At 40.0% G+C, this 21,297-nt stretch overlaps 1 protein-coding gene across 1 annotated transcript in view; it reads right to left on the bottom strand.

Moving 5' to 3' along the window:
- dcc (DCC netrin 1 receptor) overlaps positions 1 to 21,297 on the bottom strand; it is a 718,171-nt gene that overhangs the window by 676,591 nt on the left and 20,283 nt on the right. Inside the window, exon 3 of the mRNA XM_069923064.1 lies at positions 14,983 to 15,267. Within this exon, the coding sequence (XP_069779165.1) occupies positions 14,983 to 15,267 (285 nt within the window). The remainder of the gene's footprint in view (positions 1 to 14,982; positions 15,268 to 21,297) is intronic.

Raw genomic sequence — 21,297 nt, 5'->3', positions numbered from 1 at the left:
AGGTCTTTTATTTTGGTCATTGAAGGGGTGTTGTCTGCCGCACTTCCTGCAGGACCTGGGGGTTTGCACTTTTATGATTGTGTTCTTTATAGCATCAACCCTTCCTTCTCTTTGCTGTGGATGGGTCTGCAATAGATAGGGATTTCATTTGTATCCTCGTGGGTTCAAAGGTTCTGGCTGTGTCTATAGCTTCGGCCAGCTTCAAGCTATCCTTCCCTATAAGAGATGTTTGTACTTCGGGATGGGCACTCCCCCATATTAGTTGGCCAACTTAATCTATCCTCTATATTCTCAAATCTGCATTTTTGCAGCAACAATTGTTAGTGTAGTGAGGAGGTTATCAACAGTTTCATCAGTCCCTTGCATTAAGCCTTGAAATTCATAGCATTTAGTTCTATGGTTAGACCTGGGTTCAAGGTGAGAAGCAAACTTTTCAAATTTCTGCTCTGTATCATTTTGTCCTCCTCTGTAAGCTCCCAGCTATTAAATAAGTCAAGGCCTCGCTCCCCTGTCCAGAGAAGTATAGAACTGACCTTCTCCTCTGCTGTTGTATTTTTTAAATAGGTTTTGAATGCTAAATTGCACTTCTGTTCAAACTTTTTAAATGATTCAACAATGTCTTCAGTCTTCCAGTCCATCACTGTGTGAACTGCTGTTGCTCCAGCCATTTTTGTTCAGTTATGTTTTTTCTCTTCTTCCCTTCATATTTCAGTGACTTACAATCAATTGTATGGGTTTATTCTTGTTCTCTTATCCCACTGCCACCATGTTATGTCTCTGGGTTATTTGGGATGCTTCTTAAATAATTTAGAGATTCCAGATTCAAATAACAGAAGAGACATTACTTACTGATGTCAGGAAATTGTTCACACACACTGATATACATATCCATACGCCCCACTGTGGTGCACTACTGTTGCTATAGTGAGAAGGGTGTATTCTTACGTGGTTACAAAGTATTTCACATTATCCTGACTATATAAAAGGTGGGTTATGATCTGAGTGGACCCCAAAACCCAGCAGCAATATAAATTCACCAAGACAAATGGTTACTGAAACAAAAGTTGCCAGAGGAGCGAGTGGAATTAGATACAATAAATGAATTTAAGGGATATTTATATATGCATTTAAAATAGAAGGACATGGACCACACATGGGCAAAGGCCAGTTTATGTGCTGTATGACTTCAATTATTCACTTTGTCACTCTTCAACTGCAAACTGTGTGACAAAGTTGGGCTTTCTTTCGAGGACAGAAAACGGTTTGAGAGGAAACATAGCTCTTGAAATTGTCTGAGTTATAATATGAATGCAGATCACCTCATTCTAGTTCATCCATTAAGGAAGTACATGCAACCATTCAATCACAACCACCAGCTGCTTCTTAAATGATTATTTCAAGGCATTAGTTCTGGTGCGTTGTAGTGAATTTATAAACCCATTTATGTGCTCGGAATGGTATTTTATCAAACCACAGAGTGCCTTTGAGGACACAGGAAGCCAGCTATCATTATAGCGTGCAACATTCGTTGTCAGATTGGCTCACTGTCTTCTGGAGCTGTCACACTGTCCCAACGTGCAGGTTCACCTGCAATCAATCATTTGAACCAACAGACCAATTAGTTTCAGAACAAGGCTTCTTCATCTAAAGTGATACATCTAAAAAAATATATACAACTGCTTCAGTTGTAAACACTTCTCTCCAATTAGTGGGAAAGAATTGTACATTTGCTTAAGGACAAGTCTTTTCAGTGAGGTATCAAAGAACATCCTGTCTTCCAAAAAAAAATTGATTTGATTTGCTCCATGCAGGTTCCTAATGGTTTGATTGGAGGGTCACAAATACCCTATAATTGAATTGAATTGCTTATTGTCACTTGCAGTGAAAATTTTGTTTATGTGTACTATCCAGTCATGTCAATCCAAACTTAATTACAAATTAAAGCAAAAGTACAGAGTATAGTGTTACAGAGAAAAGGTTTGGTTAAACACGCTATCCAGAGAAATAGTACTGTCTACATTGACCTGATTAAAACTACATTATTCCATTTGCTTTGCTTGCTCAAGGCTAATGATATCACAAAACATTGCTGTTTCTGCAGTTCCAAAGCATTTCACGCAGGTGTGGTCATTACAAGGTTAAACAAGAAAGACAAGTACAACATAATTACATAAAAATAAAATACAGTGAGAATTAATAGGAGTTACAAAGATCAAGGCATGGGACTTATTCTTTAGCCTTGGTCCTGCAACATTGATATATTTCTTGAGTTTATATGAATTGTGTATGTGTTTTGTAAATCCTTTGTAAAATTACAATAGATATTAAAATTTACTCCTCAGAATAAAACAAATATACTGTAATTTAAGATAAAATAACTTGAAATAGTTGTGCTAGTTGGAAGTATCCCCTCCAAGAGTGCTTACAAAACTGATTATGGACAGCCAAATCTCTTCAGACCAAAGTAGTTAAGTAAATTAGTCTTTGAAATATAGTTTAATACAATATAATCTCCCTAAAGTGAGGGTAATTATAGACATACTAAGCAGATAGGATTTAACATTTTGATATAAGGTTAGGATTCTAGAGCGATTACATTCAATATAATCACATTCAACGTTGCCTTAGTGGCAATAATCACAACGACAAATATAAATAAAAGAATAGAATAACAGTTTAGTTTATGTACAAAAAAAGATTGTCACCCTTTCATCAGAATGTTGACAAAATTGTTCAAATACTGGATAATGATGGTAAGAGTCTATTGTCATACACATCAGGGCAATGTACAAATATACTGAAATTCTTTTCGTTTGATGCAACTACTCAGCCAGATAAACAATGACTGTAAATTACATTCCTGCACAGCCAAAAAAATATAAAGAGATAGATAAGCATTCACAGGGCAGTTTTGGCAACAAAAATTGTGCTGTTGTGGCGACACATATATTTGATGGCCAGGCAAACCACCTCCGTGTGTTACACGGGTGCCATCAGAGCAGCCACATCAAAAAAGGCGTAATGTGGCCTTCTTTTCCAGTAGAAGCTCAGGCTCTGTATGCACACAGGTAGTGCGCTTACGTCACGATGATGTGGTTTCCAGCGCATCGGGGTGGGAGCTTTGAATGCCTTGAAAGCGGCAGCACACTAGATAAATGGTTACTTAAACAAAAGTTGCTTTTAATTATCTTTAAACATGGAAACAGAATCACACTTTAACTTATCACTATTAACTTAACTAACCTAACTTTTTTAACCCCCTTCTAATTCTAAGTGCATGTGTATGTAATGTGTGTGTAAGTTCAGAAAAGTTATTTGGTTCACAGTTCAATCTCACTTCTCATTCCTCCATGTTCACCGGTTGCAACCATTTCTTGTACTGTGCACACAGAATTTAACATTTATTAAGTTCACCAGGCTTTGGTGCTTGAAAGGTAAATGGTTACCACTTAGGAAGGTTCTTGTCAGTTTTCAGAGAGAGATTTGTTGTTCGTTGGACACAAACTGATTCCTTTTTAATCAACCACATCAGCATCTTGCCGAAGAAACTTGACCCCTCAGGGTTTTCCAGATGATAACCTCTTTCTTTCAGTTCACCACAGAGTTCCTTTTTGTTTTCCTTATTTCAAGTGAAACATTAGGCAGCCAGTCCTCTCCTCTTGCATGAACCACAAGGGCTTTGACCAGGCTAAACTAAGCACTCACAACCCGTCTTCCAAATGGGGTTTTCTACAAACTTGACAGCTTGGCCTGTTCTAGTCCCAGTTGCTGCTGCTGAACTGTAGAACTCCAGAACTGAATTCCTTCTCTCTCTCTCTCAGAGAGAAAGCCTGTTTTACTCTCTCTGCTTGCCAAACCACATGACCCTCTTAGAACAGCAAGTTCCTCTCCAGACAGTCTGTGCCTCTGACAAGTTCTTTCATCTGTTGCCTTTTTGTAAAAAAAACAATCCATTAGTGAAGTCTCTTGGGCACTCTCCAAATCTTTTGCAAAGGCTTTTGGTGCCAACATGTCTAGCATGAGCAGAGCTCCAGTATTTTAAATAAAATCTGTTTTAAAGTGTTTGTATGTGACCTACACTAAAAAACCTGCCCCAATTTATCTCCCTAAAATATAAATATATTCAATACACATACAACATAATCTGTCACACCGCCAACCTACACAGAGCTCGCATCTTCTCCAAGGTTGGAGAATCCCCAGACACCCCAAAGACATCCAGAAGACAGCCCTTTGGCCTCTTGAAATTCCTGCGGATGCCATTTGGCCTCAAGAATACAACATAAAAGTTCCAACGCTTCATGGAGGCAGTCAGCAGAGACGTGTACTTCCTGTTCCTCTATCTGGATTACATCCTCATCGCAAGCAGAGATTGCCAGGCGCACATTTCCCATTTACGCTAGCTGCACATCCGCCTCAGGAAGTTCGGCCTCACCATCATCTCTGCCAAATGCCAGTTCAGGTTGGAGACCATCGACCTCCTGTCCCATAGGATCACCAGGGATGGTGCAACACCCTTACCAAACAAAGTGGAGACCATCTGCCAGTTCAGCAGACACTGTAAAAGGTCTGCAGGAATTTGTGGGGATGGTTAACTTTTACAACCGTTTCATCCCAGCAGCTGCCAACATTATGCACCTGCTGTACTCCATGATGGCAGCAATGAAAAAAGACTTGGCATGGAATGACGAAGCCGCAACAGCTTTCCAGCAGAGTAAGGAAGTTCTAGCCATGCCACCATGCTCATACATCTGAGATCATGTCCTCATTGCCCTAACTGTCGACGTATTAAGCACCACAATTGGGGGAATGCAAAAGCAGCTCGTGTACATCAACTGGAGACCCTTGGTGTTTTTCAGCAGACACTAAGGATCACCAGAGCTGAAGAAGAGTGCTTTAGACAGGGACCTGATAGCATTCTGCCTCACCACATGACATTTTCAACACTTCTTGGAGGGGAGGCCATTCATGGTTTTTACAGATGCTAAACCTTTAACTTTCGCATTTTCAAAAGTTTCAGAGCCCTCGTCAGCCCGAGAACAGCACCATCTTTCCTACATCTCCGAGTTCACAATTCACAATGACCATCTTACACCTCTCAGGGAGAGACAACGTAGTGGCAGACACCCTGTCTGGGCCCGTACATCAGATGTTGTCACAGTGTTGAACACTCGAAGCTGGCAAAGGCCCAACAGGATATCATGACCCGCAGCTTCCACACCACAGTCACTGACTTACAGCTGCAGGACACCACTAGGCCAAGGCGACAGGACGCAGTTCTATGACATGTCCATGGGCCGCCCCCCTCCATTGTTCCAGCACCTTGGAGAAAGAGGGCATCTGACTCAGTTCATGGTCTCTCACATCCCTTGTTCAGAACCACAGTCCACATGGTTTCATCTTATGTCATGTGGCACAGTTTGTGGAAACAGGTCAGTGCATGGGCACAGACGTGCATGTAGTGTCAAACCGCCAAGGTCCACAGGCACACCAAAGCCACCCTCAAGGACTTCGAAAGGCAAACCCGCATGTTTGCCCATATACACATCGGCACGCCAGTATCGCGTGGCTACTGGTAACTCCTTACCATAGTAGACCACTTCACCAGGTGGCCTGGGGTCGCTCCAATCATTGAAACCCCAGCTAACACCTGCACCAGGGCCCTGCTGTCTACATGGGTATCCCATTTCAGAATCTCGGCACATTTAACTACAGATCGGGGAGCCCAGTTCACTTCCAGCCTCCTTGGCATGCAGCTGCACCACACCAATGGCTACAACCCCTAATCCAATGGCCTGGTTGAGCGTTTCCACAGACATCTTAAGTCAGCGCTCATGGCCAGGCTGACGAGCCCCAACTGGATAGATGAGCTCCCCCGGGTCCGCCTTGGGATCCACAGAGCTCTGAAAGAAGAACTCCAGGCGTCATCAGTTGAAGTTGTTTACAACAGCCCCCCGAATTTATGCTGGTAACCTGCGACCAGGTGCCAGAAAACACTGCAGTGCTAGAGCAACTCCGTGAGAAACTAGGCAACCTCGCAACCAGACCACCAACCCACCATGGTCAAATCCCTCCTTCATCCCTAAAAGCTTAAAAAATTGTGAGTTTGTGTTTGTCTGCCGGGACATGCACCACTCGCCCCTCCAACAACTATACTAGGGCTCTTACAAAGTGATATGGAACAACAGTTCAACTTTCATTCTGGACGTGGGGGGAAAGAGGCATTTTTCCACCATTGACCGCTTGAAGCCAGCACATTGGATTTAAGTCAGCCAGTCCCACTGAAGCCGGCCAAGTGCCGAGGAAGACCTCCTACACAAAAGACTGCACAAACTTTGAGTAAGGCAGACCCTAGCACTGGTTCTGGGGAGGGGTGCTGTGCAACAATGAACATATTTGATGGCCAGTCAAACCAGCTCTGTGTGTTGCGCACGCACCATCAGAGAGCGCATTAAAGATGGCATTGCTCAGCCTTCTTTTCTGGTAGGAGCTCAGAGCCCGCGTGCACGCAGATGGTGCTTATGTCATGATGACATCGTTTCCGGCACGCAGGAGTGGGAGCTTTGAATGCCTTAAAAGTGGCAGCGCACTAGTCAAAATAAAGCTCACAAGTTCCAACGCGCCCACGGATTTCTGGCCTCGTTCTCTCATTCAGTTAGCACACTGTTACAAATTGTGCAAACATATCTTTGGTCCCCATTTTGTTCTGGTTAAGGTTAGTACGAGAGCCTGATAGTTGATAGTTTAACTAAAAAGCCTGCTTTTGACCCTAGAGAGGTTGTGTTTCAGGCTTCTGTACCCTCTGCCTGAAGGTAGCAGCCACATCAAGAGAAGAGGCTCTAATAGCAGCAATATTTTGCTGTCGGAGACAAGTAGCTTTATTATGCTAACAACCAGAAGCATATTTGAGTAGTTAATGACTGAGTGAAGGGAGACTGTCAACGCTCCAGGCATGGGAATGACCTTTAAACTTCATGTTGTAATTGCATTTGTGTATTAGCAAAGTAAAAGTTCACTGACATTGAACTGGTGAGCTATCAAGCAATTTACAACAAGCTGCCAAGATTGTCAAAATGGTCAATACTCCAACTGAGTCTGTTTGCCAAGTGATTCAAATTTATGTTGCCTTGGTCTCCAGGTGTTTCATGCCTGAACATCAAAAATGGAATGTTCTTCTGTGGCTGGTGACACTTGAATGACAGAACACCTTAAGAAATTAAGGATTACAAAGGGCAATGTTGCTGTATAATTTAAGACCTTTCTCAATACTCAGTCTGATGATTTAAATTCTTTTGGTCTAGAAACCTCTCCATCCAGATCCATTTCATTGCCAGACAAATATTTCTTAAAGTTCCAGGTACCATTCCAGCTTTCATGTGTTTGTCTCTCTTTCATCTCTGTAAATGAGGTCAGTACTATTCTATTTCTGGCTTCTTGCAATTGTAACTATACCCCATACATGGCCATGTCTTCAACTGTCGAGGACTCAAATCCCCTGTCTAAATCTCTGCACTGGTTCCGCTCTATTGTTTGCTGGGCTTCCAAGTACATGTTTCAGATCTTGACCATAAATCACACCATCATGAACTATCAGTCTAAAATGCCAGAAACATGTCTAATTTGCATTGAGAATGCAAGTGCTGGATGACTTGCAGTTCATTCTAATGGAGAAGCAGATTTGCTTTGTTCAGCTTAATATTGTATGACCTGTTCCACCATTTATAGAGAAGAACTCATAAGATTTTTTTTCTTGGCCATAAATTAATGTATTTCTTTTTACAAATGGATTTTGGAACCATTTATTTTATAGTTCAATGTTTAAATTATATATTTCTTTCACAGATTTATTGTTCTGAGATCTTGCTTTGGGGGAACTGGCTGGTACCGTTCCCTTAATAGGAAAGTGACCATCACATTTGCCCGCATTTCAACAATTATTATTTTTTTTAATTGCTGGCTTTAGACATCTTGAGCTGAATGTAGTTAAATATTTTGAATGCAAATTCTGTCTTAATATTTCACCGAAATTCCATTCACCATCCTCCCATTTTATATTCATACACGTCAAGTAGCACATTACCTGTAGTAACACTGCAACACATACAGTATAAGTGCGGTTAGAAATAATATGCATAACAATGAAAATGTTGTAACAGTTTTGCCCAATATACTTTCTGAAATAGAATATTGTCAGTTGAATCCCTGTCTCTTTTGGAGAAGTTAACATTTTTAAAATTCACAAAGTTGTCAGTTTAAATGTGAATGAGCACCAAACATCTTTTAAACAACTTCTGGGTATCACTCATCTTTGCTCTTTGGAAGGCAGATTTCCCTGATTTTGAATGCCAATAGCACTGAATGCATTCTCTTTTCTTTATAGTGCCATAAATTCAAACCTTGTCATTTTAATTAAATAAATTATTTGTCAAGGATATTAAATACTCTATTTCTCTGGACGATCAAAATAGCACATTTTGGTGCTGCTTATTTATTTATCCATTTATATTTATTACTGATTGTGTTAATTTAGTTAGTACTTATTGTTTCTTACTGTATTCTATGTACCAGTGTAGCTGCAACAAGCAAGAATTTCATTGCATCTGTACATTATACTTTAAGTACATGCCAATAAACCCTCATTATCATCGCCAACCAACATTGTATTTCTTCATGAATTGTACAGCCTACACATTGGTTGTATCCTATGAAGTAAATTTGGTTGGTTCCAGCAAAAGATCTTCATCCAGAAACTTTAACTCTTGCTCTTTGCTGCCCTACCTGCTGAGTGTTTCGGCCATTTTCTATTTCTGATATTGGTACAATTTGTCGGAAAATTGATGAGGGTCTTGATGGAAAATTGTTCAAGAAGTGTATGTGATTGACTCTTGCACTTAATACCGAACGAACAATTAAAATCACTAACATTGTTCTACCACTAATTCAGTTATGCTGTGATGATGTGACATTGAAAGACATACATTTGGAAAACATGACCCCCAGATTTGTGAAAAATATCTGTAGGTCAATTGTCACAGTTAATTTGTGCTTCAAGCACATTGTTTAGCAAATTCTAAAGTAGGTTTAGTATAGCATTTACCCATTACCCACAAACCCCATTATTCTGCAAACACTGAAATGCTGGAGGAATTCAAGAGGTCTCTCCATGGGTAGAAATGGTGTGTCAACATTTTGGGTTTGGATGTTTTAGCAAGCCTATAGTGTCAAGAGTCTAAAAAGGGAGAAAGGAGTGCAGGAGGAGCTAAAAGATCATGGACAAAAGGTGGGAGAGATGAAGAAGAAGAGGGTGGGGAAGTGGAATTAGAGAGAAAAGTATGAATGCCAGTAGATAAAGAGGTGGAACTTGATTAGAAAAATTGCTGTATATGCCATTAGCTTGAATGCTGCCCAGGAGTAATATGACAAGTTGGTTCTTAAGCTTAGCCTCACCTTGACAAAGGATGAAGCTGAGAATAGACATATCAGTGTCGGAATGTTTGGGAAAATCAAAATGGTTGGTTACGGGAAACCCATAGAGAGAATGCATGCATTTGACAAAGTGGTCACCCAAATAGCACTTGCAGCTCATAATTTTTTTGTTGTTGTTGCCTGTGAAATCCTTTGCACTAGACTTTGTTGACAAATACTGATGATTCAAAAGGAAGCTGTTAAAATTCATACATTTAACTGCAGAAATATTGAGGGCATCTTAGATGGATTGACACACATATGCCAAAATTATAGACCCATAAAACACCACAAAAGAGAAACAAGCCATTCAGCCCATCTAGTCGATCCTGACTATTTATTCTGCCTAGTCCCATCAATATACACTCAGGCCATAGCCCTCCATACCCATCCCAGCCATGTACTATCAGATCATCTCTTAAATATCAAAACTTCGGCTGGCAGTTCATTCCACACTCTCACCACCCCCAAGTAAAGAGGTTCCCCCAATGATCCCTTTAAACATTTCACCCTTCACCCTCAACCCATGCCCCATGTTCATGTCTCACTCAACCTTTGTGGAAAATGCCTGCTTGCATTTACTCTTGCTATACCCTTCATAATTTTATATACCTCTAATAAATTCCCTGATTCTCTGACATTCCAGGGAACAAAGTCCTAACTTATTCAATGTTTCCATGACATTCCTCAAGTCCCAGCCACATCCTTGTCCATTTCTCTGCACTCTTTCAATCTTATTGATATTGTTCCTGTAGGTAGGTGATCTAAACTGCACACAATTCTCCAAATTTAGTCTCATCAATGTCTTATAGAAACTGGTTGTTATATTTTCAACCTGGTTTGCAATGATGAGGCTCTATTTTACCAAGATTGCTCAAAATTTATATAATGTGATGTGAATAAAGAGGAACTGGTGGAAGTTCTGTAAAAGATTTCCTACAGGATATTGATAAGGTCCTGGATCAAATATTATTGCAGGAAATAAAAGCTTCTTAGTAACATATTGATAAGATTGACTGGTAAACAGGAAACAGAGAAGAGAGACGAATTGATCTTTCTCTGGCCAGCCATATCTAATGAGTGGCATGGCACAGGGATCAGTTCCAGTGTCATATTTTATTTTACTTTTTGTATAATTGAATTCAATGAAGGCACAGAAGGTGTTGTGCTAAACTTGCTGATGACACAAAGCTTGTGAGCCTGTAGATTTTGCCCCTGTGCTCTGATTTCCAAAAGTGTGCATATTGGTTGGTATATTGGCCACTGTAAGTTATTACACATATTCAGGTAAGTAGTAGAAACTGTGAGAAGTTGATAGAAATGGAGGAGATGAAAATTGGATCATTGTGGGATTAGTACTTGATGATCAAGTGGATTCAAGGGTCTGTATCTGTGCTGAATGAAGCTGTGGTTCACTGGACCTCTAATTTTTATAATGTATGAAGCCAGCATTTACAACACATTCTTGATTTTCCTTAAGGTCAAGAGCTGCCTGGTTGAATTCCCAGCTCGGTAGCACATTCTGTTAAAAACCCAGCAACAATGAAGATAGATAATATTTCCATTTTGGAGTGATATAACTAGGAGGGGAATTTGTTAAACCTATCTCCTTACTTTTTCTTTCGAGCTTGTGTCCAAAATAAGAGGCTAAAGTATAAATAATTACTTTAACACAAGGAGCAAGTTCGCTGAGGTGGTTTAAGAAATTAGACCTTGGAGGTTCTGCTCTTCAACCTCTTTCTTAACTCTCTAAACTTACTTTGCAGTACCTCACACTTGCCAATGTCATTGGTGCCAATATGTACCATAACCTTTGGTTGATCTCCCTTCCCATTAAGAATATTCTGCACCCACTCAGACATCCTTAACCTGAGGAAACATATTATCTCAGAGTCTCTTTTGTGGCCGCAGAAACCTCCTAAATGTTCCCATGACTATCGAGTCCCCTGTCACTATTACTCTACCTGACTTCACCCTTCCCTTCTGAGGCTCAGAGATGACCATGGTGCTATTGGTCTGGCTACTGCCTGGCCCAGATAGGTCCCTTAGCAGCATCCAAAGGAGTACATTTGTTGCTGAGGGGAATGGCCACAGTAGTACCCTCTCCCTCCCTTGACTGTCACCCAACTACCTTCCTCCTGCCCCCAGGGTGTGATTGCATCCCTATGCCTCCTCTCTATCACCCCCTCATCCAACTCCCTACACAGTGAGGAGCTGCAGTTGGATGTACTTCTCACAGATGAAATCACCAAGGGATATTATTGTCTTCCCTGACTATCCAAGATGGGCATTTCCCTCCCCTGGCTGCCATACCCACTGTCTCGTAAAGAGGAAAGAGTGAGAACAAGGACATTGATGCTGAATAACACCCATACTGATATCCTGGAAGTGGGATAATATGTCCAATAACCATATCTATCTTTCTTTACACAATACAATTTCAGCCATTGGAGTGTGCCTTGGAATGGTTGGGAGAATGGGGAAAGAAGTGGGAGATTGAAGCCAGTATAGGGAAGTGTATGAACATGCACTTCAGTAGAAGAATAAAGAAATAGACTATTTTCAAATTGGGGAGAAAATTCACAATTTGAAAGACTAAAGGGACTTGGGAGTCCTGTGCAGGGTTCCCTAAATGTTAACTTGCAGTTTTAGTCAGTAGTAAGGAATACAAATCCAATGTTAGCATTCATTTTGAGATAACTAGAATATAAAGACAAAAAAGTAATTCTGAGATTTTACAAGGTGTTGGTCAGTCCACATTTGAAGCAGTCTTTGGCCCTATATCTAAGCAAGAATGTATTTGTGAGGGAGAAGTTTATGAGAATGATCTTGGGAATGAGAGAGTTTGATAGCTCTTGGCCTGTACTCACTGGAGTTCAGAATGATGAGAGGGATTTCATCGAAACATCCCCAATATTGAAAAGGTTAGATAGAGTTGACATGGAAAAGATGTTTCCAGTAGTCTAGGACCAAACAGCACAGCCTCAGAACAGAAATTAGGAGAAGTTTCTTCAGACAGAAGATAATGAATTTGTAGAATTTCTTGCCACATATGGCTGAGGAGGCCAATTCATTGGTTATATTTAAAGCAAAGGCTTTTTGATTCTTGATTAGGAGTGAATCAAAGGTCATGGGGAGAAGGCTAGAGAATGGGGTTGTAAGGAACAATACATCAGCCATGATTTGAATGGTAGAGCAGATTTGATGGGCTAAATGATGTAAATTCTGCTGCTGTGTCTTAGGGTGTCCATAGACCTCAGTTTGATCAGTCCACTTGGATGTTACCCTGATGTCAAAGGCAATTTCACCTCACCTGTAATTTTCTGCTCTTTGCTGAAAGCTTGGATTGAGACATTAAGGAGGTTTGGAACTGAGTATTCCTGGCCAAACTGTGCCTTAAGTGAGTTGTTTTTTTGGTAAGTGCAGGGAGGATGGTGCTGAGAATGACAGCTCCCATCACTTTGCTAATCATTGAGAGTGAACAAACTGGGTGGTAATTAAATTGATTGGATTTGTCCTATTTTTGTAGCACTGGATTTCAGTGAGATTTTTTTTTTTCAGTTTAATTTTTAATTATATAACACAGTAGAAGACCCTTCAAGTCCATGAAACCCATGCAGCCCAATTAACCTACCAAACCCATATGTTTTGGAGGGTGGAAGGAATCCAGAGCACCCCGGGAAAGCCCACACAGGTCATCGAGAGAATGTACAAACTCCTTACAGACAGTGTCAGATTAGAACACGGGTCACTGATTCTGTAATAGAGTTGCACTAAACGGCACGCCAATGTGCTACCCAGATATTCTCATCCCACCACCTCTGCCTTATTCTGTCCTCTCAGTCATTTCTTGATAATGTATGGAGTGAAACAAAATAGGTTCTTTGATGGTGGCAATCTCAGCTGTGATGGATCATACATTTGGCATTTCAGTTTGCGTTATTGGAAATGTGTCATTCAGCCTTTGATTACACTCCTTTCAAGGCTGCACCCTGTCGTTGAGGGGGTTGAGAAAGATTCCTCCTTTCTTCGCTCCTCTACAGAATTATATATGACCTGCAATCTTTCAAGAACCTTTTTCCTCAACATGTTGTCTTGCACTGGTACTTTGTCAATCTGGCCAGCTGCTAGAGACAACATTAGGGGAGAATCCACAGACATTCAATGGCTCTGAAGAGGCTCTCTTTTGCTTCTCTTTCTCCTATTGTTAGGGATGCTGGGCAATGCTCATGGTGACTCTGTATTTGCCTTGTGGCAGACAAACTTTGAAGTACATCATGTACATTACAGACTCAATGTATTATTATGTGACCATAAATGAACTTTTACCCTTTTGAACTTAGAGTTCCCAGTGATGTCCTATCTTTATGTTCAGGAGGTCTTTGTGCCTCAGGGACCTGGGCTTCTCACCTGCAAACACACGGGGCCACTCCTTCCCAGAAATCTCAAAGCTTTTGAATCTCTGTGGAATTCCGTATAGAACCTTGCCGTGAGGCTGACTGACGATACAGCAGTGCCAATGTAAATTTTGGATCACCTGACTTTGGACTCAGCAGACATAAATGAAGCTTAAATATACATGGCACAAATAAAGATTGTGAAGAGCAGGCATCAGAATTATTTCAGGTTCAAACAGCAGGAATAAAAAAAAGTAATTGCATAGATAAATTGCTTAAGGCAGTCAAGCATTCACAGGAATATTCTTTATCCTTCTCAATTGGTTTCTACTATCACAGTGAAGCAGAACACACTGCTTACTGGCAGGAATAGAAGCAATGTCAATGGCTCAGGAACAGTCCCCATTGGTCGAATATTGTTGGTACTGAAATTGCTACTCAGTACAAGTCAGGCACAAACAGCTGTGAAATATGATTTGGATTGCCACAGGGTGAGTTATAGTTAGTCTTATGAGATTTGAAATTCATCTTGTGGGTATCTCAGGCATAGATCCATGTTCGATGACAGTACAAATTTAAGTATTCACATAAGGAATTGTTGCAAAACTGTTTTAATGAAAACAAAAATGTTGGCATCAAAGCAGTGCCTGGTGAAATTCCTCTGCATATTAGCCCATTTTTGTCTCATCTCTGGGGCCTGTGTACAACTTCAGTTTTGACAATTGGATTGAATCTTTGCCCTACCTACCAGGATGTAATAGGCTGAAGTGAAAAGGCAGTCAGATGCGGAATGATATTGAAAACGTCCCTCGGAAATGTTGGGAGGACGACTCGTTTGGGAAATTGAAAAGCTACATTTGTGTAGGATGGAGATGGTTTGACAAAGTTAGTGGGGCTTTATTATGAACTGACTGCTCTATGGCTGGTGACTGCTTCATCCTGACACAACTAGATCAGTTAACTACGAAGAGAAATAGACATTCTCATTTATGTTCAAGAAACATTCCGTTGTTGCTGTATAAAACCACGTATTTTCATAATTCAAATGACCAGCAATTGATGCATGTTTTTATATTAAATGGGAATATTGTGTTTTTCATCACAGGTGACACCCCCTTACCAGACAAAACCTGAAGGTCAGCATCATTGCCAGTTCTCGAGCTTCCAGGGTTTTCTGCAAGACAACGGTAGGACCCGCTGTCCCCTGCCTGAAGCTTGCTGATCACCAGGGATCCAGAGGGAAGTAGGATCATACGAACGTCATCACCATTTAGCTTCAGATCGATGCGGTTTTTCTGCCAATGAATGGAAGGCATGGGCTCACCAGTAACCTCACATTTCAGCAGGGCAACATCTCCTACATAAGCAGCAATGGACTCTGTCTGTGAGACAAATCTCAGCGGACCTAGAAATTAAAAAAAGATTGACGTTTTGTTAGGCATGGTAAAAAGCTGAAGGATAAAAGTCAAAGTTCTTGACAACCCAATGCTGGAATGATGTGAGGATTATTGATTATAGAGAGCACTTGGTTCACTGATTTCATTTGTTGCAGAACTTTATAATGCAACAATATTAGTGGGATCAACACAAAATATCCTATCAAAATAGCTATATCACAGTAAAATATGCATCAGAATGAATGACTAGAGACCATTTTAGCCATAAACATAATTATTAGAGCAAGCAGCACAGTGTTCAGGACAGGGTGGCCAACCTTTTCATTTTGAATTTGCACAGTAACAGGCCATTTTGGCCCACGAGTCCATGCTGCCCAATTAACCTACACCACCGGTACGTACTCATGGGCCAAAATGGCCTGTTACTTTGCTGAATGTCTAAATTAAAAATTAAAATGTTGTCCACCACTAGTTTAGAACATCTTGTATTGTAATCTGAGCAGATGTTTTGCAGCATATTCCACACTTAAACATTTGCAACCAAGAATAACAATGGTAGAAGGTGTATGAGAATATCACCACTAACTTCTCTTGCATACTGAAATACACTGTAATTCCTGCAGTCTGTTGCATCAATGTACTTGAATTTCCTGTCCATGGATAACAGTGGTTTGTATTGAGCAGCAATGTGTGATAACATCAAAGTTTTCACCCTCGCACTAAGGGAAGAAAGATTTTTGTTTCTATTTGGGTAAAGACTTGAAATTAATGATTTTACAGTCTTCTGATGGTTGCAAAGAGAGTAATCACAAACTGAACACTGGCAAGAAATCACTAGGATTTATCAATCTCTTCAGAGAAAAACAATAATGAGAGTTGTGGTAATATCAGTTCACAGCTGATGCAAGAGTAAACCAAGGACTCAATGGGTCAACATTTTGGGCCAGGATCATGTATTGAGTTTAAAGTAGGGATGTCAAACATAAAATTTATAGAGGGGAGGAAGAGAGGGGCCAAGAGTATTGGAGAGTAGAGGAAGGAGAGATGGAGAGATAGATGGGGCAGAGACCATTGGAGAGGGAAAGCTATTTAAAGTAGGGATGTCAAACATAAAATTTATAGAGGGGAGGAAGAGAGGGGCCAAGAGTATTGGAGAGTAGAGGAAGGAGAGATGGAGAGATAGATGGGGCAGACACCATTGGAGTGGGAAAGTTATTTAAAGTAGGTAAAGGAACAAAGGATTCGGTGTTATGGAGCATAGAACATAGATCACTACAGCACAGTTCAGGCCCTTCAGCCCTCGATGTTGTACCAACCTATATATTCCTTAAAAATAATACTAAACCCTCTCTACCCCATAACCCAGTGTGTATCTAAAATTGTAAAATTAGGTTTTCATGCCAATGTGTTTAAGGCTATCCAGGAGGAATCTGGTGTGTTGCTCCTTATATGTGACCTTATAGTGGCAATGGATGAGGCCAGTAACTGATATGTTGTTGTGGGAATGGTGAGGCAAATGGGAATTCCATCTTGGTCCCACAGACAGAGTGAAACGGAATCTGTCACATCCCTTCTTGAAATCTATTCCCACCTCTTGGGCAAATAATCTGTTTTGAATTTTACTACACCTTTGGTGAAGTGGTCCATCCTGAAACTTTGTTTTCATTTATTGTCCTTAATAAATAAACATTAACAATGACTTCAGCTACAAAATTCTGCTGCTCCGAGTCCTGCCCCTTTACAATGATCGTGCTTTCCAGCAAGGTTTGTGGTAAGCTGATGGAGAGAACCAAGGGGCCCAGGAGGTATCAAATCTCCTGGGCCTTATGCTATGGAGGTGTCCAAAATTTCCTTTCCATCTTGGCCCTCTTCCTGCTTAGCTCAGAGTTAATATCACAGAGTTCATATCAAAGCTTAGAAGAGTTCTGATGGATCTTTTATACTACAGGAAGACATCTCATTTAAGCAGCTCAGCTGGAGGAACTCATCTCCAACAAGGTATCACTGCAAAACAAATCACAAAAGGTATTTATGATGTCTTTGAGTTCAGTCACTACAAATATGACTACTTCAGCTGAGATAGCAATTGCTGAACAGCAACCACTGTGCCTTCACACAGGTCCAGCAGTGTTTGCTGTTGTGATAATGATGTCGAGCAACATGAATTATTCTGGAGCAGGGTCAAATTAAGCCTTTTTCAAACAACAATATTGGCAGGTGTCTCCAAACGAACAGTTGGATGAGCAGTTTGTGAGATCACGTCTGCGATAAAATTAATTAGCCATCACTTTCAGCCCGGACTCATTAACCTAGTGATGTGGTAAATACCAGTTTGTTGGCTTTGCTGAGCTCTATCAGACAGAAAATGGAATACATAAAAAGTGGTATTTGGTCCTAATTCCAGGATGAAAGGTGTGATCTGGAAAGTAAAGACAGTATCAGTGTGAATGGTTTGGTGAACATCTGGAAGTCTATTCTATCTTCCTCTGCAAGGGTCACAATTAAATACAACCATTCTCAAGAACTTTATTTCTTTATTTAACATCAATATACATTTCAAACAAAGAGACTGATATTCTTTGGAGTCTGGTTATTTCCATTGTTATTTCATATTGATCTATTGAATCTGACTTTGCCCTTTAGTTCCAGAATCATTGACCCTGGGAGAAAGAGCATTCACTTTATCCATGCTCTTCATTATTTTGTAAACCTATGTATGTTCGCCCGCACACCACCGCCCCCCCCACCCCAGCCCCTGCTGTCTCCACTCCATGGAATAAAGACCCAGCCTATCCAACTTCTCCCTATAATACAACCCCTCAAATCCAGCAATATGCTATGAATTGTATAATTCTACATTCATATCCCTTTCTAGAGATTTCCCTCCATAGTCTTGCATGACTTGTTGAATTCCTCCAAGAGTTTGCTTTTTGCATTAAAATATGCTATCTGTTGTGAACAGACGACTTCCAAGTATTTATCTTTATTTAAGTACAAGTGACGCAGTTCTCTGCTCTAATTGCTCTCTCTTCCACAAAGTGACAGACAGTCCGTAGATACACAAACAATAAAAGGATTTTTACTTTCAATCGTACGAACTCTATGTGTGACCATGAAATCTAATTAATGCACTCAACACTCTTTATACTGAATATGTAAGCCCCGTGATGTCAACTTGTTTGTTGTGGAAGATCAATCACAACTGCAGCCATCCGGTGCTAAAAGTGGTCTAAATTTCTCCAGTGCACAACATGTTTTTGTGCATCACTCAAGAAGTCTTCAGCAAAATGATCAGCTCAGGTTTTAAACTTTGAAAATTGTCTTTCATGGCTCAAGGTAGACAGTTCATCTCATTTTAAAAGAAAAAAATCTTTCAGATATTTATTTTTTTAAATAATAATGGGAATCACATTTTCAAAGCTTAAAGCATCAACAGCAATATCAATTGTAAGAGTTTGCTAAGGAGAAAAGAAAATTTGGAGAGAAGGATAATTTATAGTTTTTCAAATAATTTATGATTAATTTAACCTATATTTACAAAAAACTTATTTCAGCAGCGTATTATCTTTTAAACATAAAAAGAATGAACCTAACAGGACCAACATCAAAGCATAATGAGCATAGCAGTTAACACAATGCAGCTACAGCGGCAGTAACCAGGGTTTGAATCCAGTGCTGTCTGTAAGAATTTGTACATTCTCCCAGGTCTGCGTTGGTTTTTCCAGGTGCTCCAGTTTCCTTCCACCATTCAAAAACATATTATGTTGTAGGTCAATTTGGTGCAATTGGCTGTCATGGGCCAAAAGGACATGTTGTATGTAAATTTTTAAAAAGCAATTAAAAAAAAATGACAAAAAAGATACATAATAATAATAAATTACAAGAATATACATTGTTCTAATATGAGGATTAGATAAATGTGGAATAGATTTATATAAGTCACCACAACATTGTGGGTTGAAGGGATCTGCTTTTATGTACATTGCACAGTTCTGATGACCTGAATGTAAGGGTATTTATTATCAGCCAATACTTTGTGGAATTTGAAGCAGCAAAGAAATGTGATGATGTACTCCATTCAAACAAACGTGACCAAACAGCAACTTGGTCCACATACATTATGGCTTTCCCTCTTCTGACTGTGAGCCTTTGGCATAAAATCCAGCCTGACATTCCATGCACTATTCAGGAATTCATAGTGCACCATTGGAGGAGCTAGATCTCATGAGACACAGGATTGGATCATCTGGATGGGCAGCCAGTGGTTCCACAGAGAAGCATAGAAATACTGAATGTGATGGAGGTGAGATGCCAGTGACCTCCAATTCTACTCTTGAACTTGAGCCAAAGAATTGGATGCACAGAGTTGGCACATCTCTCATGGCCCTTTCATCTGAATATACTCACTGACTTTCAGTCAAGAGTTTTACATTAATTTACATAAATTGAATGTGGTTTAAATGACTTAATCAAATCTTAAAGTAAAAATCAATCTTAAGGAGAAACTCATCATCAGTGGTTGAAACAGAATTGCTGACGTTTCAGGTTGGAACATTTCATCAGGACCATTCATTGTGTTTTTGCTCCAAATTCCAGCATGTGTAGCCTCTTGTGTTTCTAATCAACTTTTAATATTTGTTGATATATCTGACCAACTGAGAACAGTGGTAAGCCAAGGTGTCAGAAGGCCTAGTGCACCTCCAACCCTGCCTGGAATGTCGATAGTGAGGCCGCCAAGCCATTGATTTGGCCACTTGATGCAGTTCACTTTAGATGGAAGACAATCCAATCATCCATTTGCCAATGGAGAAAAAAAATCAAAGTTGACTTCAGTGGTGGTGCCATTGATGAAGTGGTCTACCTTGTCTGGATGGTGTTAAACTTCTCAAGTTCAATAGTCAAGATTTCTTGAATATTGTTGCATCAGTGTCCATGTGCATTCTAACTGGTGACATATGAACAAGCTGATGCATCACCTGTCTATCACAGGAATACACAGACTCGGCCCTACTTGTCCCAACTGGTCCTATTAAGCTTTTGCTCAGTTGATAACTTAGATATAACATGCATTAATATTGTTACAATATTGTATATTTCAATGTAAAGATGAAGATTGTAAAACAAAAAAATGTTACATATCAACTTTATTAAAATAGTATAAGGCCATAAGATGAATGGGAAGCCAAAAATAATGCCAAATATTCTGAAACAGAATTTAGTTTGGTACTTGCATAATGTGGAAGTCAAGGCATTAATTCAGTTTGTGGGTTGGTGGTGTTATGCATTAGATCAAGCAGGAACAATACAAAGTACTTGAATGAGTAAATTAAACAGACTAATTCAGAGTTAAGTGGACAGAAGGACTGAAATATCTGGAGGGTCTTGGCTGCAGAGACAACTACTGTCACTCTGTGGGTGACACTGTGCTTTGAAGAAACAGATTGCAACCACTGATTTTGTTAAGTATTTCTTCTTTGCATCTAGCCTGAAATAAAAACATAAAATGCTGGAAAGACTCAAACGGTCATGCAGTATCTGTCAAAAAATAGAGAAAGAGAATTAAAATTTCCAAGACCCATTGTTAGAAGAAAGAGGTCATCCTAAATTTCAGGAGACATGCCAGGACAGTGACGGGGTGAGAGCAGGTGAAATGGATAAATTAGACAGTTGGATTATACTTTGTTGCCTAGGTTATGTGGTACTAATAGGAGAGCCATGGAACAAATTCAGCAGGTCAAAATGGAGAGCGATAAACAGAGTCAAAGTCACAGATATATCCAGCAATGATATGGACAGAAAGAATGAGTTACGTGAACTTGGAGAATTCAACATTGAGTCTAAAATGCTGCAATTTACACAGACCTAAAATGAGTTTTTATGTATCTAACTTCCCTTGGGCTTCATAATAACAATGTTGGAAGTCACATTCAGGTTAAGTTTATTTTATCTGATTGCACATTGATATAGTATTTGCTGGTCTACACAACACACAGACAACCAGACACAACACAGAGATACACAAATAATACATATGCAGG

The sequence above is a fragment of the Narcine bancroftii genome, chromosome 3 (genome assembly GCF_036971445.1).
Source record: "Narcine bancroftii isolate sNarBan1 chromosome 3, sNarBan1.hap1, whole genome shotgun sequence".
NCBI classification, from domain to species: domain Eukaryota; kingdom Metazoa; phylum Chordata; class Chondrichthyes; order Torpediniformes; family Narcinidae; genus Narcine; species Narcine bancroftii.
Note: the sequence above shows the minus strand (reverse complement) of the source record. Positions and strands in the feature narration are given on the sequence as shown.